This window comes from Protomyctophum parallelum, assembly GCF_964188405.1.
Source record: "Protomyctophum parallelum genome assembly, chromosome: 2".
NCBI lineage: Eukaryota > Metazoa > Chordata > Actinopteri > Myctophiformes > Myctophidae > Protomyctophum > Protomyctophum parallelum.
The window spans coordinates 6,582,475-6,610,277 of record NC_139699.1 but is presented as its reverse complement, the minus strand read 5'-3'; the positions used below and the strand labels follow the sequence as shown (position 1 = coordinate 6,610,277).

Genomic DNA, 27,803 nt, shown 5'->3' with positions numbered 1-27,803 from the left:
ATGTCAGTGTGGCGTTGTGAGTGTCTATAGCTTGGCCATTAAAAAAAAGTTTTACAAATTTGATAAAATAATGTTTGTACTTTACTTTGGTGTTTGAATATACTGTAGGCCTTCAACTTGTGACAGAGTATTTCAACATTGTAGGTAGCCTATTACCATTTCTTTATTCAGTAAAAAACATCTGAGTACTTCAACTTCTACCATCACTGTGCTACTGTGAAACAGACCAGCATGCAGTACCCAAGACCTAACAGGGGGAGGCAGCAATACTCCAACGGGCACGGCTGTATGCCGGAAATACAAACGAAGAAGAAGAAGAGGGAGAAGAAGAATAAACAGTAAAAGAAGAAGAAGCAGCAGCATTTTTTTTTATTAGCATTTAGCAACATGGCTAACACATTATAGTGGTGTGGAACTGGACATCATATTATTGTTATGAACATTTAAATATAAAGGTAAGCAGCGACACAACTACAACACGATGCTGTGAATGAAAGAACACTATAGTGATACATATACAGATATCTGCTGTGCTTTGGGTTTTATACCTTCATTAAATGCTAAAAAACTGGAAACTTGTCAACTTTTTATAAAGCAGGGAATGTTCAATGTTCAGGTTTATGTTCAACAGGGAATCCGGGACCCATATGAGGTCCTCAGGGATACTATAGGGGGTCCGCCAAATATTTGTGTTATTTTTTTTTAAATACATGAACCACTTGAATCCTATTATGGATGTGGTTCCCATAGTTTTTTGTTGTTGTTTGCTGTTACCCCGACCTAGCTGATACACCCCCCCCCCCCACCACACACACACACACACACACACACACACACACACACACACACACACACACACACACACACACACACACACACACACACACACACACACACACACACACACACACACACACACACACAGTCACACACACACACACACACACACACACACACACACACACACACACACACACACACACACACACACACACACACACACACACACATGGAAATTAAATATATGAACATATGAAAATCTCTGCAACATATGTTTATCATGTGAGTCTTGGCCGCCTGCAATGCATATAATATGTTGCATAAGCAGACATATTTCCTATATATCCATTATATATGAACTTGAATATGGCCTACGTGTGATCTGCAACACGTTTGTAAACGAATACAAGAAGACTCACCCCGTTTCTGTTTTCCTCCCAGAATTTTCCCCAGTGAGGGGTGGGAGAGGCTGGACAGCAGACGGCTGGACTTTGAATTTCTCTAACTATAAACTTTCATGACAGCAGAACAGCCTAAGTACAAATATAATTTATGAAAACTTAAAGCTACTACAGTGAAGTCTGTTCACAGAAGTTGTTGTAGGATATGTGGGGATTATCTGACGAGGTACCATTTGAGGGGGCAAAACCTTACATATACTAAATAATACTAAATTGTTTATAGGGTCAATATAAGTAAAATAATATAGCCTTTCCACAGGAGTATCTTTTTATATTTTTCTAAAAAGAATACAAACAGCCAATAGCATATTACAAAGTTATCCCCCTCACTGGGGAAAATTCCCGGAGGAAAGACGGGCACGCACCGGGGTGAGTCTTCTTGTTTACCTTGTAAACAATATAGTGAGGGTCCGGGCTCATCTCTCGGCGAAGGGGTCCTTGACCTGAAAAACCTTGACCCCTATATGTCACGTTACTGCTTCTATAACAGCTATAATGTTGAAAAGTAACACAACTTGTCCTGTTGTCATAAATTGTTGCTCTCATGAAATGGCTTAATAATCAAAATAATAATGCCTACAAAAAGACAATAACATTGAATCATGGTTTAGCTCGCTGGCCAAAAATATCATATCTGCTCACAAGCTTGTATTTTTGTCAAGCGACAGTTGCACAGGGCAGATATGACAAATAACTTTTATAAAGAGATTATTATTATTTATTTATTTAAGAGTAAAGAGATCCTACTGTCAGCTGTCCAGCAGTCCAAATATTATTAACCCATTCTGGGCGGGAACCCCTTTTGGTGTTTTAAACATTATGTTATGCTTTAGCTATTGAAAAATAGCAGATCTACAAGCTCATAGCGCGCCACCGAGTGGCGCGCTATGAGCTTGTAGGTCTGCTATTTTTGAAAAATCGTGAAAATGTGGCGCAAATTTGGAATATATTTTTTCAGAACGTTTTTAACTCAAATCTTTGCTTTTGGGGAGGTCTCTGGAACAACATATTTTCAGATGGGAGGGCGGAGGCATATTACAGATCATTTTTGGGGTCCTTGACATGAAATATTTATTAACCACCACGGATATAGAAAAATTTGGTTTTTCAGAAAAAAATAAATTTTAAAATGACATTTTCACACAAAAAAGCAGGCCTAAATGGGATAAATTAAATTTCAGAATGGTAAACCTGAGGCCTACCATACCAGGCCTGAGGCCTACCATTGCGTGGCACATCTATGCACGGAATGTCTATGTTCACAGGCTTCTGTGTGCGGCCTAGAGGGCATCTGAGCATTTTGTCTACACCATGTGTCCTTTGGGAAACCGGGCCATTGTTGTTACAGTAGTCAATGTTGACATGTTTTTCTAGATCCTGCTGAGACATAAGTCCTATAACCCTAGCCGCAATTTGCAACTCTAGATTTTTTTATAATGGGATAAATCTAGAGTTGCAACAAGCTCCATCCACTTCCTATTCATCATTTTTGGTTTGTGATCTGCTTGTCTTAAACGACGTTAAACTCACCAACATTGCAGCTGTAGTCCAAGCTTGAATTATCCTCTTTGAATCTGCCGAGCTTGTTTTTCATAAAAATCCACCGTAGAGATGTTATGAGCTACTTTCTGTCAAGACATCAATTTGCACATAATGCAGGAGGCAGCAGCGCGACCCGTTAACAGAAACGAGTGCTTCCAAACTGCAACACTTAAAAAAAAAATCATTTGCAGAGGATGTCTTGACAGAAAGTAGCTCATAACATCTCTACGGTGGATTTTTATGAAAAACAAGCTCGGCAGATTGAAAGAGGATAATTCAAGCTTGGACTACAGCTGCAATGTTGGTGAGTTTAACGTAATTTAAGACAAGTAGATCACAAACCAAAAATGATGAATAGGAAGTGGATGGAGCTTGTTGCAACTCTAGATTCAACCCATTGTAAAAAAATCTAGAGTTGCAAATTGCGGCTACTATAACCCGTGCTATATTTTTGACGTGATAGCAGGTTGACTTTGTGATTGTGGCTGTTTAAATTCAGGTCTGAGTCCATGACTACACCAACGTTTACCTGACAATGTTTTTCTCTTGCAGAAAATGTCCTCTGTATGCGGCACAAGCAATGGGGACCAAGGTGGAACAATGGAGGTAAATTTAATAGATTATATATTATACTGTATTGAAGCAATACATTGCAATAAAAAAAAAAGGTGCTTTAAGTTTTTTTATATACCCGGTAACTAATTCATAACTACCCACTCCAGCCCACGTATTTATTCTGATGTTCTGATCAGAATAAACTTTTTATCACGTGACCCAAAACAGACATTTGATGTCTCCCTGGGACCCAAACTAGAGAAAATGGCATAGAAAATCTACAAGCTTGTGTTGTGACTGTAGATCGTTTCACTATTTGTTTTCTAATTTTATGGAATTTCTTCGATTTTTTTTTATTTTCTGAAATTACAGAAAAAAAACATTACATTAGATGTTTTTTGGGATAACTACCCACTCCAGCCCACGTATTTATTCTGATGTTCTGATCAGAATAAACTTTTTATCACGTGACCCAAAACAGACATTTGATGTCTCCCTGGGACCCAAACTAGAGAAAATGGCATAGAAAATCTACAAGCTTGTGTTGTGACTGTAGATCGTTTCACTATTTGTTTTCTAATTTTATGGAATTTCTTCGATTTTTTTTTATTTTCTGAAATTACAGAAAAAAAACATTACATTAGATGTTTTTTGGGAATATTTTTGAAAATGATTTGAAAAAAAAAAAAATGCAGGAAATAAATAAATAAATACAGGTAGTCAGGTACCCAACGCAACGTTTGGGAAACAGTGCTCTAATATAGACGTTGTGGTATTATAGTCTAGCCATGTTAGACTAGTGATGAAACAAACAAAAATGAGAGGACAGACTGGAACATACACAACTGACGCTAAGCTGATATATGGGTTCTCTCTCCTGATTTGGAAAATGTGTGTCCCACCCGAAAATGTATCTAAAAATCATAACCGTGTGAAGTGAGGGGCGCTCTGATCATCTTAGAATATCGAGGAGGGAATTTAATGATTAGGTGATATAATGACGTAAAACAAACGGTGTCAAAACAAACATTAAATTGTCTTTATTGTTGATGGCATTTAATGTTTGTGTTCGGGACAAGATGATGTACATTTTCCCTTCATTGTCAATTGTTTGTTTTTACAACAAACATGGAACTAAACACAAACATTAAACCTGTATATAGGAGGGGCTAGCGCCCCTCAAAAATAGCAGATCTATAGCAGATCTACAAGCCCACAACAGCTATTTTTTGGCAAAGACATTTGGTGTTATGTAGCCATAAAAAAGTTCAGTGGATGATGTACAAATGGACAATTATACCATAAATTAAAATCTTGATTTTAGTGAGCGTTTATAGTGAGCGTTTATGTGATAAACATTAATAAGGATTATCGGCCCATCCCTACATACTGGACCAAATGTTTTTAATGCTTCATTATTTCATGTCTCCAGAGTGAAGAGTTGTACCGTTAAGAGGAGCTGAATGCCTTCCTAGACTGGCCTGATTAACACCTACTACTGTGCAACCTTTCACTAATAATTACATGTATATATCGGATTGAGGAGCGATAGCCCCAACCCCGCTATTCACGTCAATGGAAGTTGCTCAGTGAAGCCATAGAAGACCTAAGTCTTCCGGGTAGTACCCCTCGAGCGTTGATATGATTGGTTGGCTCCTATGATAGTACCCCTCGCGCTGTTCTTGTGGTACCTCTGCATCACGTCTACGTCACAAATTCATTCATACATTTAGCGTTGGCCCTGCCCGCTTGCAGTACCAGGTTTTGACCAGTAGGAAGACAGCTTCAACGTTGCCCAGCCATTCTGAGTGAGGGCTTGTTTATACCGCTGCGCATATCTTCTCTTTCGTGCAGAAACCTTGTATCGTCATGTTTAAAATCGGTATGTTTTCTCCCCCCCCCATAAATTAATGCCCTACTTAAATTGTCATACAACAGTGTCTCACAAATGAGTGCAAATAGCGTTCAGTGAAGATAATATTTCATTGAACCAATGAACAAGAGCTTGTGACTAAATAATAACTAGATTGATTAAATCCATTAGAACACCCTCTGTGTCATTTATGATACTGATCATCTCTGTGTTTGGACACATTTGTACTCGTTTACCCTCAGTTGATGCTTCATATCCAAAATTGCCTGGCTGGTTGAACATTCCTAGACAGACTTTTTCTAGAAGTTTTATTCCTCAAGTTAAACTTGATTAGTTAAACATGCCTGCTCAAGGGCGACACGTTGTGCCTCTGCTTGTAAAGTGTCTCGAGACGACTATGTTGGGATTTGGCACTATTATAAAATGTAATTAGGTTGATAGAGTTGTTCTTCCATTTGTTGTGGCAGGACTCAGACGCAGAGCATCCTCGTGTACTCATCCCAGAGCTGTGTCGTCTCTTCTACCAGCTGGGCTGGGTGACGGGGACCGGGGGAGGCATCAGTCTGAGATGCAGGTATGTGTAACACTGTTGCCAGATTCTGTGAGAGAAATAAGCAACACGGTCCATGAAAACGGGGTCCAAAAGAAGCGACTACTAGGCCACATGATAACTTTGAACATAATACATTGGTTATTGAATAGCCAATCTACACAACGCATTGTGAGCTTGCAGATTTTACAGAAAAGTCCAATGTCGCTTATGAATAATAAGTGAATAGCCTCTGACAGTGTGATGAAACCAGTCCCGGAAACGTTTCCAAATCAGATATGATGGAACCAATTCCAGTTAATCGATGTTGGATCCTATTTTCGAATCCCAACCCCCAAATGGAGTGTTACTTGTATTATGTGCTTTCGTTATCGTTGCCGAACTTGCTGTTGGCCAGAAACAGCCTTTCTCTTATCTCTATTTCTTTTTTCTTTTTTGTAAATGAACGCCTTACTTGATCATACTAATGCGTCACTCAGAAGTAGCAAATCCACAAGCCTGCAATGTTCATACCCATCATCCATTGCTGTCGCAATTAATTGCCATGCAACTAATAGCGATTCATGATTTAATTGCATTTTTGGCATTGAACATTGGAACATACTGTGTAAATAATATATTATGTACAATTATTTTCCATATTAAACTATATTTTATATACTTTGTCTTTTAGGCTTTGTAAACAAAAATGCGCAGCGCAGAATAGATATGAGAAATAATAATTTAATATATGCAAAGAAATAACTCCAAATAATGTATACAGATGAATGGAAACAATGCTGACGATTGTGCAAATAAATAATATGAGGCTATCATATAATTGTGATAGGACAATAATAATGTAGTAAGTAATTTGTGACAGGCCTAATTACAACAGTGAATACACTAAAGCCATACAACTGCTGCCACAATAGGCATTATGGCACCATGCAACTCCATCCAGCACGATTCCAGGTTCTGTAGCCTGGTCTTGTGCTTGGCTGCTGAAGTGGTGGGCTGACTGTTTATTCTCGTGTAGAATGCAAATGAGTGTGAACGGGGAACCAACCTGTCAGCGGTGTGTGTGTGTGTGTGTGTGTGCGCGCATGTGTGCACACACACACACACACACACACACACACACACACACACTGTGTGTGCTCTGTGTGAGAATTGGGCATTTCTTACGGGGATCACTGCCAACCAGAGCATGGGAACTGGAGTGTGTGGAGCAGAGCAGCCAAGATATGACTGGAGAGGAGAAGCGTTGGCCTTCTCTTTCACTCCCTTTCCACTCCTGTGTCGCTCCCACTACATGTTTGAGCATACAGATAGGTAGATACAGTAGGTAGATGGGGTTAGTTGGGTTGGGTATCGAAATTATGTTCGAAGTAGGAACCAAATACTTGGGTTGAAACAAGGCGGATATGGTGTACCCGAAATAAATGAAGGAATTTAATCATTTAAGGGTCCAATAGCTTTCCCTCAGAAACTGATGTACGTAGCGATCTAGTATTACCCTTTAAAGTAAATAGTAGGGGTGCAACGGTTTTCGGTTTAAAACCGAACCGTTGGGTACAGCATGCACGGTTCAATGCGCTCTAATGAACCGCGCTATTTCGGTTTGCATTAATTAATTTCTTACAGCTGCGAAGAATGTATTTCTCGGTCACACACCGGCCTACTTAGAAGTCTAGCACTCTATCGGTCACACACCGTCCTACTAAGAAGTCTAGCACTCTTTCGGTCACAGAAGTGTAGCACTCTGTCGGCCCACCCCCTACACACACACACACACACACACACACACACACACACACACACACACACACACACACACACACACACAGAGAGAGAGACTGCATGATGAGGAGAATCCAGCCCTCGTCTTTAAACATCGTTCTTGAAAAGACCTCTCTGTGGAATAATTATTGATCGTCATACACAGAGACACACACACAGCGGAGTAACCTCGAATCAACAGGTTTCTAAGCACGCATCTTTTTAAGTTTGTTCAGATCTGCTTCTGCATCTGCACTCGCTGTTTGAGTGCTAAAAAGGGAGAGAGAGAGCAAAAACAACTCGTTGTTGTTTTTTCGGAGCAGGAGAAGAATATTCCGTCTGAAAAGTCCCAACAAAATACTCCTGTCCAATCCATGACTGTAGATAGAAACCCTTCTTCTAATAATATAAGCATAATATCGCATGCAGAGATCTTTATTGTAAACTTTTGTAAATGTTTCTGTGCGACACGGCACTCTGCTGTGAATCCCTCCCCTCTCTCCCCCACTCTCCTCTCCTCCCTGCATGTGCTGCGAGTCTGCATAGCGCATAGGTGCATTACTTTCCCCTTGAACATAATAATGATGAGGCACATTAAAATAGCAATATAAGGTTTTTTCCCCCCCTTTAAAATAATGAAAAGGCAGAAATGCCTAATAAAATAATATATGCTAAAAAAAGAATAAAAGAAAATGCTATAAATAAACTTTTGGTGCAAGCCAGTCTCTGGACTTATGTGTGGGTATGAGCATGAAAGCAGCATGGTTGTTTTTCACCACCTGTACCTGCACCTGCAACCTAACACACACACAAACACACGCACATATTAACTGTATATATATGATGATTTTGTGTGTACCGGCCCGGCACCCTGGGCGCGTTCCTGGGGGTCCCCCCCCCGGGAACCCCCACACAGAGTTGCACCACTCACTTCACACATGTGTGATTTTTTTATTTTACTGTACCGAAACCGAACCGAAACCGTGGCCCCCATACCGAGGTTCGAACCGAACCGTGGGCTAACTGAACCGTTGCACCCCTAGTAAATAGGGAAAGTATCTGGGCTGCCTACTTTAGCAGAGAAAGACTGCTTCACTTTATAAAATACTGGTGTGCCACATTTATATAGTTGCTGTCAGGCAGGAACCTTGTATCTCCATATTTCATCTGTTTGTTTCATCCAAAGTGAATGCGCTACTTCGTCAGGTAGCGAAAATAGACACTCTATAATCTCACAATGAGTCGCGGTGTGATCTCGTGTGTGTGTGTGTGTGTGTGTGTGTGTGTGTGCGCGACCGTGCGTGCGTTCTCCCCCCCCCCTCCCCCCCCTTTCCTGAAAAGTATGAGTTTCGGACATACAAGGTTTTCCTCCCGACAGTGAAACGATAATATGGAACGTCTCTATGCTGTGCTGTCACGATTTGAGGAATCTTGATAAACCATTTGGGAAGTTTGAGTTGTACCAGTTTTCTTTTTGAAATGTTTAAATGCCAGCGGTTGTCAGACTGTGCTGTGGGCTGTGTACACCACACCAGAGCATGGCAGCAGCTGAGAGTTGCACGGTCGGTCATGAACGGCAATGGAGGCTTGTGTTGTTCGTTTAACCCATTTTAGTCGGGCACCCATTTTGGTGTTGGCATCATGTCGTGCTTTAGCTATTGAAAAATAGCAGATCTACAAGCTCATATCGCGCCACCGAGTGGCGCGATACGAGCTTGTAGGTCTGCTATTTTTGAAAAAAAATCGAAGAACGACTGACATTTTTAGAATCTGATCTCAGGTCAGAATGGGTTCATCAGACCAGTGTGTTGTCCAGTGGAAACCTCGTATGAATCTGATCTCAGGTCAGAATAGGTTAAAAGTGAAAATGCCTAACGGCACTCTGACATGTGATACGATGTTTAGATTGATTTGTTTGTGGGAAAGATTCAGTCTCCTGTGTATTGTGGGTTTTCCCCCGTGAAAAAAATCAATACAACAAAATCATATGGATATGGACATGGGAACGGTCTGACTCCAATATGGATCTGTGACTTCACGTGGCCAGCCTGTCACGTCAACAGTCAGCTACAGTATGTCATAATCTATGATGTATGCCTGGCATACATCATAGATTATCCATTGTATGCAGTGATGGAAAAGTATCAATAACCCTACTGTAGAACGTCTGTTACATGTACAAGTTTGATATTTACTTGAGTAAAAGTACAATTGAATAAAAGGATCAAAGAAATCAAAAATAATATAGCTGCAAGCAGTGATAAGGCGGGACCAAGCAAGAAGGCAATCAGCAAATATACTTTGAGTACCAAAGTATTCAAACTTATAGAAATTAGCAGATCTACATGCTCATAACATGTCAAAGCACAGATCAGCTTTGTATCCATTTTTTTTAAATAATAAAATCTACATGAACAATTACTAGCTATCAAATGCTGTAATTGTAGTAGAGTATAATTAATTAACACAGCGTGTGGGAAAGGGATTTCTACGTGGTTCAAATCCCAACGGTCCGGTGCGGGAAAGGGATTTCTACGTTTACAGCATTTTTTTATTGATTACTTTCCATCGCCTTTCTACACACCCGGGCAATGTGTCAAACATGTAGCGACATGTCCCGGCTCCACGATGGACACGGATCTAAAGTCTAAACTGCCTCTCAACGTCTGACATAAAACAGCTCCTAACTCGGCTTCTGTTCAAGATGAGCCTGTTACTACAAAAGCAGGTATTACATACAGATAATTATCTCCAGAATGGAAGATGGTAAAATCATTTTTTTTTAAATTGGAGTGGACAAATGTAGCTTTCTTTTGAGGTATGCGGTGTCGCTGGTGTGCTTCTCGCTATAAGAGAACATTTGCTGTCGGCCTAGGAAAAGTGTGCTCGTCCAATGCTATCATCGTGGCATTGAGGGGCGCATGCAGTTAATCAGAATCGTTAGCACGCTGTGTGTTAAAGGTGTGGTGAAACGGAAATGGTGAACAACATGAAAATGGTGTTTCAACATGAAACACCGGTCTGAAGTTTCTGAACCAATCAGAGCGTCGCATCCCTTCAGGCGATGGGACGGTAGCTAGGGACGGTAGCTATGCTATGCGCAACAGCGTGGTATGTGTTTGTTTATAAATCAGATGGTCGGCCAGCTGTACCAGTTTACTGTTATGTGCCTTATTTCTACCCTATAATGTTTTCAGATACATATTTTAGCGTGATGATTGAGTTGAAACCGAGTAATACACTGTCTGGATGTTATCTTGAATGGGAATAAAAACGGAGTATTCTGTAATCAGTAGCAGCTGTGATGGACGGATGCGCAAATATGGGAAATTAAACGGGTGAGCTTCATTGTTATTGGCTTTTATCGATGTGTATCTTTACACGTCATCACGCAGCACGTTTTCGTTTTAATAAATAAATAAAACAATCGTTTTATGGACCTTTGATATAAAAACACACAGAAATGATAATTTTCAAAAAAAAATGGCATCCATTGTTAGGTATGCCCATATGATGACCACGGATATGGTCTAAAAGTGTGAAAAACTTCTTTTTCATTTCACTGCGCCTTTAACACCACACCTACCATCAGTTCTCAGGACTTCCAACTTGCTGCATCAAACCTAGCTACTCATACACTGACTTAGCACAGTTGATCCAAAGGCGAAAGCTCTTATAGAGTTCACTGTTCATGTTTTCACATACAAACGCGCAACTTAAGATTAGTTTTTGGCTTTTGTGTCTTTATTGATGGTGACAGTGAAGAAAGACAGGAAAGGGGGAGATAGAGAAGGGGAGAGACATGCAGCAAAGGTCGTCATGAACGGGACTCGAACACGCGACACGCTGTCAGGCAAGAGCCAATATGTGGCATGCGCCTGGCCTGGATCACTAGGCCAGCGGGCGCCAGGGAAGACATGGATTTGAACTCTTTTTCATAGAATTCAAAATGGTGGGTTATCTACAGGTCAGAGGTCAAAAGTAAGAGCACTGTACTTGTTCGGCATGAGGAGATGCATACTGTATGTGAATCGAAGTTTCATTGCCGACGGTCAAACGGTTCATGAGCTATGCGCGTTCAAAGTTTAAAGGCAAACAAGCTAAAATGTTTGCTGTAAGGGGTTCCAACAGGTCCATTTACGTGTGCGTAAATGGACGCACAAATAAGAGAAATGTTTAGCATAATGGGCACGCAATAACTTCCCTAAAACCGTGTATTGTGTCATTTTGTCTTTACATGTCATTCTAGGGACCAGATTTACATCGCACCTTCAGGAGTCCAGAAGGAGAGGATACAGGTGAGCTCTCTGCTATTTCTTTCTATTCAGTATTTAAGTCCGACGTCATTTTGTAGTGCTACGTTACGTCCGGGTCCAAGTGGCACCAGCTCCCGTCCGCATCCCATTGTAAATAGAATATCTAAACGCGTGAATCTTTTTAAATTGACGTTATTTTTCAGGAAGGAAGCCATAGAGGGTTAAAATGGGTCTTAATGCTTCCAACTCGAGTAGAATTATTAATGTTTTGTACAAGTGTCCATGACAACAAAAATATATGATGTGGAGACAATAAAGACTATTATTATCATTATTATTGAAGGTGGCATCAGTCCATTTGCTCGGTAAAATATTTCGGGGGATATTTACAATGTGTGCAGGCTTGAGTATGTTGAATCTAGTTTGCATTAATGAGGATTTAGTTGACACAATCAAATAAAATGGCGATAGTATTCCATGTGGGGCAGACGGCCTGTCACAGCCAGATTTTGGAGAGCAGCGCAGCTTTGTTGTTGCGAGGAAAGCGGTAAAATGAGACTTTCGTGGTTGTTTTCGTCTCAGATTTAGTCCGACGGAGCGTCACAGTATAACTCCATGGGGACACAAAAGCGACACAAAAGTAGGACCCGGAAGTATCTCAGGAGGGGGCGCTCACGTCACAGCTAAAATACTGAATTCCAGTGGAACCAAATGGACCCTTACAGGTCACCCTCAGCTCTGCTATCCGATGGGAACAGTCTGAGAGAAGTCACCTTACCTTACAGCTGCGAGGAGTAAAAAAACGAAAAATGGTTTCAACTTGAGTTGAGACTTCACCTACAAGCTTACTGGCCCACTTGACAATTTGGTTACAGACTTTTTCCTGTTCTCCAGAGACAGGGTAACAAACCATGACACAAGGGAGAAAAGGAAAACATAGAGGCCATTAACATGGTTTTGTCAGTGTGAAAACGGGACAGTTTTCTAAGGCGGTACCAGCGCTGATGTCTCGTTTTACACACTGCCGCATAGTACTGCTTGAAGGTCAATTTAGCGTTTGTGGCAGTCCCAGGATACTTAACAGCTTTCTACACTTTCTACAGTATGTAAAATATGTCTGTATTTCTTTCTGTAAAGCGACTTTGGGTACCTAGAAAAGCGCTATATAAATCGTATATATTATTATTATTATTATTACAGGCTGATTTTTATAACCACATACCCTAGCATCCCTATTTTGGGGCAAACATTTGCAAAAATAGCTGATCTTCAAACTCACAACAAGGCACATTGCCACTTGTTATGATCAGGTATCTTTAGGCGATGCGATTCGGTATGAAGGGGTGATAAATATTCGTATAGGTATAAGTTGGATCATGTCTTCTAAAATCTATAATACTTCATGATCTTTGCCTATGATTTAGATCCTCTATTATTATGGTTATTGCCTTTGATTTCACCATTAATAGATGAGTTTATACTGAACGGAGCACTACGCCCATTTTCAACGTATCTTTATATAATTGGTACTAAAGCTCATCATAATAATAATGGTATCATTTCTGTCTACTAACTGTGTGTCTCAGAGGGCTGTGGACAGTTCAGAAACCCGCCTACCAGTGACATCATTGGTAGGATCAACATATCAAACTTTTTTTTTTATTTTTATTAATATGAGAACAATGGCCCACCAATGAAAGAGTAGAGTGACGTATTCGGAAATAGTGAATCTGTGAGGAGCAGTGGTGAGCTTGTAGATCTGCTATTTTCAAATGGTTATTACACATTTGAGAGCTTGAAATGGGACATTCTGCACAATGAGTACTTTTACTTTTGGTATTTCAAGAACATTTTAATGCCAATTCGTTTGTACTTTTCCGGAAGTAAATTCTGAATTCCGGACTTTTACTTATTATTATTATTATTATTTCTACCATGTGGAATTGATACTATAAATTCCACAACGTAGACATACCACAATGTAGACATACAATGTAGACATACTGTAGACATACATACAATGTAGACTTAATTCCACAATGTAGACATAATTCCACAATGTAGACATATAGTTTTTTTCAACCAAGGCTCACGTTTTAGGTTATTAGAGAAAGTAAAAGAAAAGTGTAATTGTTTTCTTATTAATTTGCTGCTTTCTTTCGTCTTAGCTTTTTTTGACAGGGGGGTGGGGGCATTCGAGCATGGTCCTAAATATGTATTCTTTTTTTACAAAAGAATATGGTGATTTATTTACTATAGTCAGATCACAGGATCTTTTGAATGTGACAAACTGACATATTGAGCCTATGACACACAGTAGCCTATGGCATCCTGTGATCGTTTGTGGCCAGATGTAATTTCCTGGGGTCTAGTAGGACTATAGTAAATATTAATCGCTGTAACATTTTGTAAAAAAGGATGTATTTAGCCCCATGTTCGATTGCCCCCACCCCTCTGTCAAAAACAACAAAAATTGCCATACACTCACTTTGTCTAATAACGACCTAAAACCTGAACCATGGTTGAAAAAAACTAGTAAATGGTAAAACTACTTTTTCCACCACTGGTGAGGAGGACTACTTCTATGAAGAAGGTTGAAAATGGATGACGTGCTCCTTCAACACTGCATTGTTATCCTAGCCTAGTTAAGCGTCGGTAGTATCCCTGTGTATTTTATTTTGTCTATTTTATTCCTGCAGTTGTTATGCTTGTCTAAAGCAGGCCACACTGGCGGCTCGACGAGAGCGCCAGCATTTCAGTTCAAATCAAAACAACTGTAGGCGCACACAATTAACCTCAAAATAGATAGCGAATAAAGTGCAGTGTTTTCTTTTTGAAAAGCAGTGTTGCATGGAGGATTTCTGTAACTGTCATTAGATTAAACTTGGCTTTCCCTCTGTGTGTTCCCCCCCGCCCCGCCCGGCCCTACGCTACGCTGGTGACTCAGCCTGAAGACATGTTTGTGTGTGACTTGGAGGAGAGAGACATCAGCTGTCCCCCTGCCTGGAAGAGACTGACGAAGAGTCAGTGTACCCCCCTCTTCATGAACGCCTACACTATGAGAGGTGCACGGTACACACACACACACACACACACACACACACACACACACACACACACACACACACACACACACACATACACACATGGAACGATTTTATTGCTATGTTTGTTGTGTCTGTATTATACACTGAGCTTGTATACATCGTCGCTGTCGGGTAGAAACCGGCTCATGTTTACAAAACAATTACTTTTCAGGATTCAAATAAAAAAGTAGCAGATCTGCAAACTCAAAACACTGTATTTTGCGTCGAGAGCTTTGCGGATCTGCTACTTTTGATGGTTTTATGTGACGCTGTGCCATAGTGGAAAAACCCAATCATTTGGGTCAATCTCATGAGGCCCCAGGCGGCTGCCTAACCTTGCCTAGTGGCAAGACTGCCCCTGAGCACTACAACACTGGCCCTCCCAATTAATAGTAATAAAAACACACACCCAGGCACGCATGCACACACAAACACATTTACACTGTACAGCACCACCCCTTTCCGGAGACTTCCCACAGGGCTGAAACATACAAAAGGAAGCAAGTTCTTCTTGTGTTTGTTGGTAACACAAACGACTCTTTTCAATTCTTAATTAATTGGATGAAACATGTCCCAGACCTGAAGACATTTAGACTAGATCTAGGTCAATTGAAGCCTATTTTTTAATACTACGCTTTACGCCATTGGTGTAGATCAGGGGTCCTCAACTAGAAATGATGAAGGTCCACAAATATTTTTTTGAATAAGACCGAGGTCCGGTCCCATGCGCGGCGTCCATCGGAGAGCGGGCCTCTATGCCCGTTTAGTATGGTCAAGCCAAGCTTATACAAATCAGATCCCCTTCCAACCAACCAATAATGGGGTGCAGAGTGCAGGCCCGGAGTGGAACTCCAAATCCAAATCACACTGCGCGCGCGCTCGTAGCGCGCGCCAGAATTTTGGGGGCCCTTGGGGGACATTTTGGGGGCCTTTGCAGCAATTTCACATGAGAAATGTACCATCTGATGTTATTTATATTATTAACTTCTTCCCTCCATTAACTTTTAATGTTTTGATATACAACTAATACCATACAACTACGACACGTGAGCTGGTAGTGCGGGTATTTTTCGTATTATTAAGTGAAGTGTGCGTGTGCGTGTGCGTGCGTGTGCGTGTGCGTGTGTGTGTGATTGTGTGTGTGTGTGTGTGTGTGTGTGTGTGTGTGTGTGTGTGTGTGTGTGTGTGTGTGTGTGTGTGTGTGTGTGTGTGTGTGTAAATACATATTTAACCAATGAAAAGTAATACATTGGGTAAAGTAACAGTTTTGGACAGGTTCCACAGGTTTCCACCCGCCAGAGACAATGTGTTATTCATAGGGACTGGATTTGCATACACACATGGTTGTACAAGTTTGCATGAACCATGGGGATCTCATTAAATGAATACTATGCCCCAAAAATAACTTTTCCCATGCTCACCCTGTGAAGCTGTGAATTCATGGAGAATTTAACTGTTTTTTTTTTTTTTGTCCCATTCATTCACGGTGAAAATGGAGAATTCCAAAAACAAAGAGAATCCTTGATGAATTGAAGAAAATAGGGCGCCAGGATTAACAACAACAGCAACAACTATATCAAACATTAGTGTATAACCCATTCTGAACGGGCACCCATTTTGGTGTCAGCATCATGTTATGCTTTATCTATTGAAAAATAGCAGATCTACAAGCTCATATCGCGCCACCGAGTGGCACGATACGAGCTTGTAGGTCTGCTATTTTTGAAAAATCGAAGAGCGACTGACATTTCTAGAATCTGATCTCAGGTCAGAATGGGTTAATCAGACCAGTGTGTGTCCAGCGGAAACCTCGTATGAATCTGATCTCAGGTCAGAATGGGATAAAGTCCAACGCAACTCTTCACAGAATATTCCAACTGTCATGTATCCAGAGTAGACCTATCCTCCTTACCCACACATGCGTGAGATTTATCCCAGAGTGTTGTGTCGGCTTCAGTTGTGTAATGGTGATTTTCTTTCTCCAGTACCACGGCACGTCATGCACACAACACACAATGTGCTGTGAGCTTGTAGATTGGGCTACAGACATAAATCCAACATTATTATTAGAAAAATGAATGTGAATTAAAAAAACAGCTATGAAGCTTATCTATGAAGCTTCATAGACTTGTTTGCACTATGAAAAAGGTTAATCTGTTACACAATTTCATACAATATGTAGCGGAGGAGGTCCCTGCTTCATCTCTCTCTCAGCTGAGGGGTCCTTGGCCCGGTCTGTAGCGGGGTGGGTCCCTGCTTCATCTCTCTCTCTCAGCTGAGGGGTCCTTGGCCCGGTCTGTAGCGGGGTCGTCCCTGCTTCATCTCTCTCTCTCAGCTGAGGGGTCCTTGGCCCGGTCTGTAGCGGGGTCGTCCCTGCTTCATCTCTCTCTCTCAGCTGAGGGGTCCTTGGCCCGGTCTGCCGAGCTGGAGAGCGTTGTTCTATCCCAGCCAGCTCGGGGCACTAATCGATACAATGTGTCTGTCTCATCGATATAAAATGTTACCATTTGTGAATGGGAGGTGGGAGAACTAACTGTTCAGCAGAGGACAAAAACCTGTTTTATTTTTCCATCTAAAATGTTCTGAAGCCATATTAGTAATCCTGTAATTTCAAATTACTTATCGACATGAATCGCGTTATTACCTTATTTATCATGTAATGTACATTCCAAATAAAACACATTTTAACCATGTTATGGTGTTAAATGAATTGATTTTTTATCAAAAACATTACGGTTTCTTCTTTGTTGGTTTTTGGAGAAATCAGAACCATTTGCGCATTTTCTTCTTCTCTTTGTTGGCCTGTCATGTTGAGTGCCGGCCTGAGATTGGCTAATGCCGAATGACGCAGGCGTCTGTGATTGGCTCTGGCTGTTTTTTTACTTCCGGGAAACACGGAAGCAATGTATACACGCATTATAAACATTATGACATCAGAACATGGTTAATAATTGCTTATTTGGAATGACATGACAAATGAAGTAACGATGGAAGTTGGAGATCCATGTCCCACCTGGCTATGCAATAGAGTACCCGTTACACCCATCTCGGTCCCTTTTATGCCCAGGAGAATTCTGTATCTGTCTCTCTGTGTCCCTATATTCATATACGTAGTTCTGTGTCAGGCATGGCCAAATATGGAGTGTTGTGATGTCAGAACAGGCCAGCTCCATATAATGGAGCCTGGGCAGCGGCCCTGTCCAGAGCCCGAGCAGAGGCCTTTTGTGGCGGTACTGGACAACCGTGGGTCCGACCGACTCGACACCGGGCACTGCACTGCACTCCCTGTGGTTGTGCGGAACGAGTGTGTCGAATTAGAAGTCGGTGGGGCGAACGGTTCTCTAGTTATGTGTATTACAACCCGTAGTTCTGTGTCAGGCATGGCCAAATATGGAGTGTTGTGATGTCAGAACAGGCCAGCTCCATATAATGGAGCCTGGGCAGCGGCCCTGTCCAGAGCCCGAGCAGAGGCCTTTTGTGGCGGTACTGGACAACCGTGGGTCCGACCGACTCGACACCGGGCACTGCACTGCACTCCCTGTGGTTGTGCGGAACGAGTGTGTCGAATTAGAAGTCGGTGGGGCGAACGGTTCTCTAGTTATGTGTATTACAACCGTACACACAGACAGAGACATGGTGCATTCATAGATTTGTTGCCTAATTAACAGATTTACATTGAGAAATGCAGTATAATGTTCTATGCTGTGAACTGAATCCAAAGGGGGCAAGAAGTTTTGTATCAACAATGCAATATCCTTTTAGGATATTGACTGAGATTGCATATGAAATATTAATTACAAATTATACGGTAGCTGTCCCAATAATGTGAAATCCCATTACTTTTGGGTGGCGAGACGTAACAGCTCTTGTTTTCTTGTACACCAAATCTCGTAGCCAAACATTTGTATTGTATTTATTTGTATTGTGATCTTGTAGATTAATGAATAAAATATAATTTTATCCAATTTTTATGCTAGACTTATTTTGTCTCCCTGCCCTTCTATTCAGCCATTTAGATCGTGTCAAAGGTCATGTCTCACCTAGACACAGGATTTGACTAAAACAATTGACCTGATGGTCAAGATTCAATTGATGCCCCGAGCAAGGAGGCAGGCTCAATGCAAACAATGTCAGCACTTAAAGGGATTGTGACATTTAAAAAAAAGGTTTTGGAATTTTTTTTTACGTTTTCTAATCTCAATTGCACCCAAAAAACATGAACTTTTAACATTCAGTAGATTTTCTGTGATCTGGGGTTTTCTGGCTCAAACAGGTGCTCTGATTTGCCTGCAGTAAGTGATGTAAGACCCTGCAAATCCCATATGTCAATGGGATTTGCCAGCAGATGTCACTGTTTTCACTGTGTTGCCTGTTTTCATTGTAGCTCAAAAGGCTTCAGGTGATAGCTTATCACCTAAAACGGTGATAAGAGTTGAGGCCATCATACTCGTGGTGATGTCCTTAAGGATTGACCCCGCCTCCCTGTGGTTTACCCAACTTCTAGACCAATCAGTGAACGGGGTGATAGCTCCAGAGTGAAAAGACTCGTCTGATAGTAAAAACAGAGAGATGGGTCTGTGTCCGCGGTGATAGCTGATCATCACCGCGACTGGCGTAATGGTGTAGTTTTCCAACCCTTTAAAAACTACACCGCGGTGATAAGCTATCACCAAAACCTGGAGTATGTATGAGCCTTAAGGATCCTGCCCTTAGAAAAACCTGTATACATACTACATGATAATAATTACAATGGCTTTTACACATGTGGCAACCATTCTTAAATGTTGTGGACACTTCCAGGTTGAGTACTGTGTTGTCAATGTGAAGGTGTGTTTGACCATGTACCTTTTGGTGTTATGTTTTCTTTATTTGTTGGTGTTTTAATTTTGTATGGTTTAGTTTTTGTTTGTTTTGTTTGGTATTGTTGAGGGGGATTCTGAATGTTAAATGTAACAAAAAGTAGGTTCTGTCTGAGCAGAAATTATTCTGAAACAAGAGGTACTGTGGCTTGAACCTACATTGCAAAAATATATATATATATAATAATAATAATACCGATATCGGGCTCTAGACGCTATAGGGTTCAAGGGGTTAACCCACCTTGTTAACCCATTTAGGCCTGACATCGAAATAAAAAAAGCCTTCTAAATCCTGACAGTTTTCTGAAATACCTATGTTTCTAGGCCTATATCACTCAATATTTCATGTCAAGGACCCCAAAAATGATCTGTAATTGGCCACCGAGACCCCCCATCTGAAAATATGTTGTTCCAGGGACCCTCCCCAGAAGCAAAGATTTGAGTTAAAAACGTTCGTTCTGAAAAAATATATTCCAAATTTGAGGCACATTTTCACAATTTTTCAAAAATAGCAGACCTACAAGCTCGTAGCGCGCCACTCGGTGGCGCGCTACGAGCTTGTAGATCTGCTATTTTTCAATAGCTAAATTATAACATAATGTTTAAAACACCAAAAGGGGTGCCCGCCCAAAATGGGTTGGTTAATGGGAGTTGATTTATGGATGATGTCACTACCAACAACAGATGTGTCACCGCCCTGTGATGCATTCAGGCCAGGTCAAGTGCACAGAGCGTGGCAACCTTGCGTAACCTGTTGTCCCACACAAATGACATGAGTTGATTTTTTTAAATATTATTTTAAACCCCAGTAACCTACATTTGACAATGGATGTGTCATGTCTGATTTATACTTGGGTTGTGCTTTGTTTCTCGCACTGACAAAATAGCAGATCTACACGCTGAACGTTTTTTAAAGGAATATATTAATTTTTTTAGCTTTTTGCTGCCAGCGCCTTTCTGCCATAAATGGTAAATGGTGCATTTATATAGCGCCTTTATCCAAGGCGCTTTACAGAGATTGTGCATTACATTCACCCATTCACACACACATTCATACACCGATGGCAGCGGAAACCATGCAAGGCACCAACTAGCACATCGGGAGCAATTAGGGGTTCAGTGTCTTGCTCAAGGACACTTCGACAGTAACTCTGGGGGAGCCCGGGTTCGAACTAGCAACCTTACGGTTACCATCCAGGCACTCTACCCCTGAGCCACCGCCGCCATCATGGATTAAAGTTCTCACATAGAGACATAGACCAGTTACAAGATGAAATAGTATTAGTATGGATGAAACAAACAATACAATGTTCAGAAGCATCTTCCATAACTTCCCACTGAACTTGGGTATTTCATGAAAGCAAAGTATAAATCCTCAATAATAATAATATCTCAAATTATATTATATATTACAACCCTTTAAGTGAGTAGGCCTACTCAATAAAAAAAATGCTGTATGTAGATCAGCAAGAATTATTAGAAGGATAATACCTAAACATCATTTTACATATTGTGAAAAATGTCTAGGAAACGGCACTAGTGTGGTAAGGGAACTTTTCACACTGGCCCCTTTTCCACCGGTTGGTTCCAGTGGGAACCGGTTCAGTTCTTTTTGGTTTTTAGTCCATGAGCCAGAGCTCCAAAATTGAAACGTTAATTATGAATTGAGTGGGCAAAACCATACCTATATTAGATTGTTATCACCGTGAAACTTCCCCAATTGAGTACTTACACGAAGACAATGATTTATTGTATTTAAAAAATTACATTTTTTAATATGCAAATGAGGCATTATGTAGGAAAATATGCAAAATCATCGAAAATATGAAAAAGCTACTACTGTGGAAGGGTTATCATGTATTAATTTACTTGTATTGATCCTATAAACAATTTAATATAGTGTATAGTTCGTCCACAAATGTTGGACCTCTGGCTCAGGGACTAAAAACCAAAAAGAACTGAACCGGTTCCCACCGGGAACCAACCGGTGGAAAAGGGGTCAGATTGGGACTTGGACACTTCTGGGGTAAAGAGAGACGCTGGAGCGCTCCTCTTGCACTCAGCTGCCCTTTTCCTTTCCCAAACCTGTCGTCTCACACATGATGATGACGCTGATTTGTAAATATTGTTGTAAACCCACTGACCTACCGTGGCAAGAGGAGGTGACTTCTAGGTGATGTCGTCACAGACGGGTGTGCCAGAGTCTTTGCATACAACATTGGTTCTCAAAGTGGGGACCGGCCGGCGGCCCCCAGGGGTCCTTGGGGTGGTTCCAAGGGGTGCCCAGCATACTGAGTTAATAGTCATAATCATTTTAACCACTTTATACATATTTTATACGTTGTCTGTTCAAAAATAGCAGATATACAAGCTCACAGTGTGTCACTTTGTGCCGTGCTGCGAGCTTGTACATCTGCAATTTTTGAAAGTCTTAGATTATTATAAAATTATAGTGACACTGACAATTATAGTGACACTCCAGCAAAGGGATTGGGATTAACAGCCTAGGTGCCTGGAATTCTATGTCAGCCATCCGGACCGTTTAGATTATTTCTTTTAACACAAACCTTCTCTTCTGGGGGCGCAAAACATCTTCAGATGGGGTCCACACACAGCCACTGTATACATTTGGGGGTCCTTGACAAAGAGTTTGAGTACCACTGGCATACAGTGTTTAACAAAACATAGGGTTGTGACAAACATTTAGCAGAAATACTGTGCACATATCACGATTCACAACCCATTGAAGTGTAGAGCCGCTATCTATCAGTACATGACACAGTTGTATGGTGAAGTATAACCCGGGCTGGATGATGTCTTGTGTTTTAGAAGACTGTGAAATGCAGCAACCGGGGAAAGACGGGTGGATGAGATGAAAGAATTGTGCTGGTGTTGTGGCAACACGTCACACCGGTTAACTCCATTTGAAACGCTGCCACTCAATGTGCATGGATCACTGCTGCTACCTGGGGGGAAATTAACCCATTCTGACCTGAGATCAGATTCTAAAAATGTCTATTACATCCTGACAGCTTCATTATTAACCCATTCTGACCTGAGATCAGATTCTAAAAGTGTCTTCGATTTTTCAAAAATAGCAGACCTACAAGCTCGTATCGCGCCACTCGGTGGCTAAAGCATAACATGATGCCAACACCAAAATGGGTGCTTGGTCAGAATGGGTTAAACGGTACCTGTACAAACGCAGATCAGCCAAATCGGCCTTTCACTGGCAATTCAGATGGGGACGAATATGTATCCCAAGATTCCATATTTTATGCACTTGAATGCGATGGGTATCTGTGGGTATCCGTATTGGTCGTATTGGTCCCTTCTGGCTCCAAAACTGTGGAATGCACTTCCCATTGCAGTCAGAACTGCAGCATCACTCCCAATCTTCCGCCGTAGTCTGAAAACCCACCTTTTCAGACTCCATCATGGCCCATAGCACTTACCCTACCCCCTTAGATAGCATTTCTGTAGACTTAGATAGCATTTGACACAGACTTATAGCATGTTATGTAGACAGCACTATAATTGCATTGTATATAGTCATAGCACGCCATAGTACATATGTATAGCATAGTAGTATATATATATATAGTTTATATGTATAGTCTCATAATATAGATATTCCACTGTTACTTTCTTAGTTTACAAATGTTTTATGATAAATGCTTTTTTGTGATGTATTCCCATGCTTTTTGTTCTTGCTTAATGTAAGTCGCTCTGGATTAAGAGCGTCTGCTAAATGCCTAAATTGTAAATTGTAAATTGTCACAACGCTTCAGCAGGAAAGGTCACAACAAATAGTTTTGCTACTGCTATTAATGTGCCATTATTATAGTGTCCTAGTTAGTTAGCATATTCTGAAGAAACCATGTATAGACGGACACTCAGTAACTGGGTCTTAAACCCAATCCGCACCAATGATTTGCCATGCAACTGTTTTGCATATCCCCAATGGCAGTTGCATTGGTGCGGTTGACCTTAAAAGTGATTTGTTGCATGGAGCTGCAACTAGTTTTATTATCTTGTACGGACGAGATATCTTGTGCGTACAAGATAAAATATATTTTGAATGCATGGCCATTCAGGGGCTCCGTACAAACCACACACTCTTCCCAAGATGTACATACTACAGTAAATTAGCTTTTTTCAGAGAGACAAATCAGGTGAAAATCTACATATTGACCTTTCTCTGTTCCAGCAACACACTCTTGCGGAATCTAGCACTAGCACCAGTAAACAAACATTGCACGTTTGTGAGGATCAGACGGCACCCACTTGGGAGACCATTAGTAGGATTTTACCATTTAAGCCTCTAGTGGCTCCAATTATTTTTGGATTATCTTTAATAATTAAAATAAATATCTGGTACAGGTGCTGGGGCAGTGATCCACACCCACTCCAAGGCTGCAGTCATGGCCACACTGCTGTACCCAGGGAGGGAGTTCAGCATCACGCACCAGGAGATGATCAAGGGGATTCGTAAAGGTACCTCTGGCTCCAACTACAGGTATGTGACTGTCAACCTGCTTACAGATAATTCATTAAAAAAACAAAATGCTGTGTTTGTTTACATTAGAAGCCTGACCAGATGTATCCGTTTGGCTGATCAGCTGTCAGCATTTGACTTGTTTTGTGTGTTCTGTGTCCAAAATCTTTCCTAATATTTCTTACCTCGGAACCCCCTTCCTCATGAGTCGAGAAAATTAGAACTCAATCTACAAGTTCATGCAACGTGTTATGAGCATGTAATTTTCACAACCTTTTGAAATGTTTAAAAAAAAACATATTTTTAACATGAATCTTCTCTTCTGGGGGTCCCTGGCACAACACATTTTCAGATGGTGGTCCGTGGCCAAATACATGCCAATTTGGGGGCCCCAGCTGGCACTTACAAGTTCGAGAACTACGGGCTTAGAAGGCATTTGTAGAATCGGCCTCTTGATGGGTTAAACTCGCTTTGTTTTAGGTACGATGACACGCTGGTAGTCCCCATCATTGAGAACACACCGGAGGAGCGCGACCTGAAGGAGCGCATGGCGCTGGCCATGGAGCAGTACCCAGAATCCTGTGCGGTTCTGGTGCGTCGACACGGGGTCTACGTGTGGGGCGAGTCGTGGCAGAAAGCCAAGGCCATGTGAGCATCCATCTTTCTTCTCTGTTCCATTGAGTGTTCCCAGTAGGGCCTTCTACTGTGTCCGCTCTTTATTCTTACTCCCTCTACACACCAATTGCTGAAAATAGCAGATGATTCGTTGTGATGCTTGTCACCTAACATTTGCCCTAGAATAGGGCAGATGGTACTTTTTTTTTTTTTTTTAACCCATTCTGACCTGAGATCAGATTCATACGAGGTTTCCGCCGGACACACACTGTGTCTGATTAACCCATTCTGACCTGAGATCAGATTTAAAAAAAATGTCAGTCGTTCTTCGATTTTTTTCAAAAATAGCAGACCTACAAGCTCGTATCGCGCCACTCGGTGGCGCGATATGAGCTTGTAGATCTGCTATTTTTAAATAGCTAAAGCATAACATGATGCTGACACCAAAATGGGTGCCCGGTCAGAATGGGTTAAGATATTTTTGGGGGCTTTTTCTGCCTCTGTTGTTAGATAGATGAACAGTAATCTGAAATGGGGAGAGAGATGGGGGGTGACACGGAGCAAAGGTTGTCGGATCGGTACGCGAACCTGCGACATGCTTGTCAGGCTGGATTACCAGCCTAGGTGCCCAGACGGCTGCGCTAGCCACCCAGAGTTAAAGCTTTCCAGTTTCCTCGCCTGCAAAAATACACCAAGATCTTATGCGTGTGATTTAAAAAAAAAGGTTTTAATTGCAAATCTAATCGTGACTTTAAGGGACAAAATGTATCCCTTAACTGTTTCCGCACCGGCCCCGAGAAAACGAGATTGGATGCCATGCCCGGCATCCCGAGATTTGTTTTATTCCCCATAATCCAGCGGTAAAAAATATATAATTAGCATGATTAGCATTTTTTACCCCAAAACGGCCAAAATACTGATTAGAGGAGCTTAATTTGACTTAGATGTGACAAAAGCAATTATTCCCTGATCGGATCACATCTCCTGACCTGTGAAATAGCTAGTGGATGTTTACTAGTGTTTGAACCGGAACTGATTGTCGGCCATTTTAGGAGTTTTTTTCAAAAACATCTGGCACTGGCGCGCTAGCGGCCACTATAGCCCTGGCACTGATACAGTTAAAGGTATATTCAGTGATTTCACTTAATTCAAATATCACCTCTTTTTTTTGTTTTGTTGTGATAATCCTCCCTACTATAGAGTGTGCTGACCATATAAGGAGTTCCTCACCGTCCCCAGTTAACCCCTGGGGGTTAACTGGGGACTCGAAGACTCGAAGAGTCCTTTGAGTCTCCTACCGCTTGTATATCTGCTGTGAATCGTCCTTTGAGTCTCCTACCGCTTGTATATCTGCTGTGAATCGTCCTTTGAGTCTCCTACCGCTTGTATATCTGCTGTGAATCTGATACCTGGCGCAAAATATTTTCAGATGGGGGTTAGGCATAAAGTACATGACATGACAATATTTAATAAGCCCACCACTGGTTTTAATAACAAGTAAGACGCGCAAACGCGGGAAGCGAACGCAGCTCGTGTGTGTGTGGTTGTGTGTGTGTGTGTGTGTGTGTGTGTGTGCTACAGCTGCGCCCTGTGTGTGTGTGTGTGCTACAGCTGCGCCCTCTGGTGGCGGGCGGGTGGTGTAACAGCGTGACACACACACACACACACACACACACACACACACAGACATTCAGCCCTTGCTGTCATAGTAAGTGGCTCACTGCGTTCGCAATAATAATACAAAAAATGGAAGTAAGCCCAAATAAGCAACTTTAGAAACAAGCTCCTAAAAACCACAACCCGCAACTACCAATATTTACAAACAATTTTTACAAAAAAAGAAGCCCAAAGTCGCTCCTAATAAGAGGACATGGCAACACTGCTACGGCTACTTGTTTCAACCACTGCTGTGTGTTGCAGGTGTGAGTGCTATGACTACCTGTTTGACATTGCTGTCCAGATGAAGCAGTGTGGGTTGGATCCCTCAGCCGTCCCTCTGGAAGAACAAGGAATTGTGTGAACCTTCACTTCAACCTTCACTGCAGCTCTCAGACATTTAGAGCAAACGATACAAACCGTCATTGTGGTTCAGTCAATCAGGAGACCAAATGCAACACATTACAGCGTAAGAGCAGATTTCATCCCTATGACTGATTTGATTTTAACCAATTGTTTACAACTGTTGTGAATTTGATTCAACTCGGAGAGTGACAAAACTCTCAATTATTTTGCACATTTGATGACCAGCAGTGGTTCCCTGTGGAGAGCCACGGCCAACCGCTGCTGGTCATCAAATTATTGGCTTAGGAATGCTACAAAAACAAATGGATGACTTCAAGGCTCCATGGGCATGGGGTGAGTCGATAGAAAAAAACTTTTTTGGGGGTGAACTTGAACTATCCCTTTAAACCCAGTTAACCCAACTAAATCATATATACGTGTTTCACAAGTGTCCCCCAGGGGTCTATGCTTAAAGGACAACTTTAGTTTTTTTCAACCAAGGTTCATGTTTTAGGATGTCATTAGAGAAACTAAAAGATGAGTGTTAATTTTATTTCATTTGCTGCTTTCTTTCGTTTTTGGGATTTTAGCAGTTTCTGACAGGGGGGGCGGGGGCATTCGAGCATGGGGCTAAATATGTATTTTTTTACAAAATATTATGGCGATTTATTTTTGTATTATTTACTATAGTCCTAATAAACTCCAAGAAATTACATCTGGCCACAAAATATCACAGGATCTATTGAATGTGACAAACTGACATATTGAGCCTATACACGCTCGAATGCCCCCGCCCCCCTGTCCAAAAGAGCTAAAATCCCTAAAACGAAAGAAAGCAGCAAATTAAAGAAAATGAACACTCACCTTTTACTTGCAACCTAAAACATGAACCTTGGTTGAAAAAAACTAAAGTTGTCCTTTAATCTGTTATTGGCTTGTAGAAGTCTAATTTCCACTGAATGTTAA

General features: G+C 41.4%; 1 protein-coding gene across 1 annotated transcript; it reads left to right on the top strand.

Moving 5' to 3' along the window:
• The first annotated feature begins 328 nt into the window (after positions 1–328).
• On the top strand, positions 329–27,351 carry apip (APAF1 interacting protein). Its single transcript, XM_083759819.1, has 8 exons — positions 329–455; positions 3,336–3,389; positions 5,679–5,785; positions 11,772–11,820; positions 14,726–14,843; positions 24,107–24,242; positions 24,702–24,869; positions 26,757–27,351. Exons 2-8 carry the CDS (start codon positions 3,339–3,341, stop codon positions 26,854–26,856), a joined length of 729 nt encoding a protein of 242 aa, XP_083615945.1. The 5' UTR covers positions 329–455; positions 3,336–3,338; the 3' UTR covers positions 26,857–27,351.
• The last annotated feature ends 452 nt before the right edge of the window (positions 27,352–27,803 follow it).

What these genes read in the sequence shown, in the direction of transcription:
- apip (XM_083759819.1), top strand. Translation starts at nt 3,339, where the DNA reads ATGTCCTCTGTATGCGGCACAAGCAATGGGGACCAAGGTGGAACAATG. An exon ending in ACCAAGGTGGAACAATGGAG is followed by an intron (nt 3,390 to 5,678) that starts GTAAATTTAATA and finishes TTGTTGTGGCAG; the next exon opens with GACTCAGACGCAGAGCATCC. An exon ending in TCCAGAAGGAGAGGATACAG is followed by an intron (nt 11,821 to 14,725) that starts GTGAGCTCTCTG and finishes CTGGTGACTCAG; the next exon opens with CCTGAAGACATGTTTGTGTG.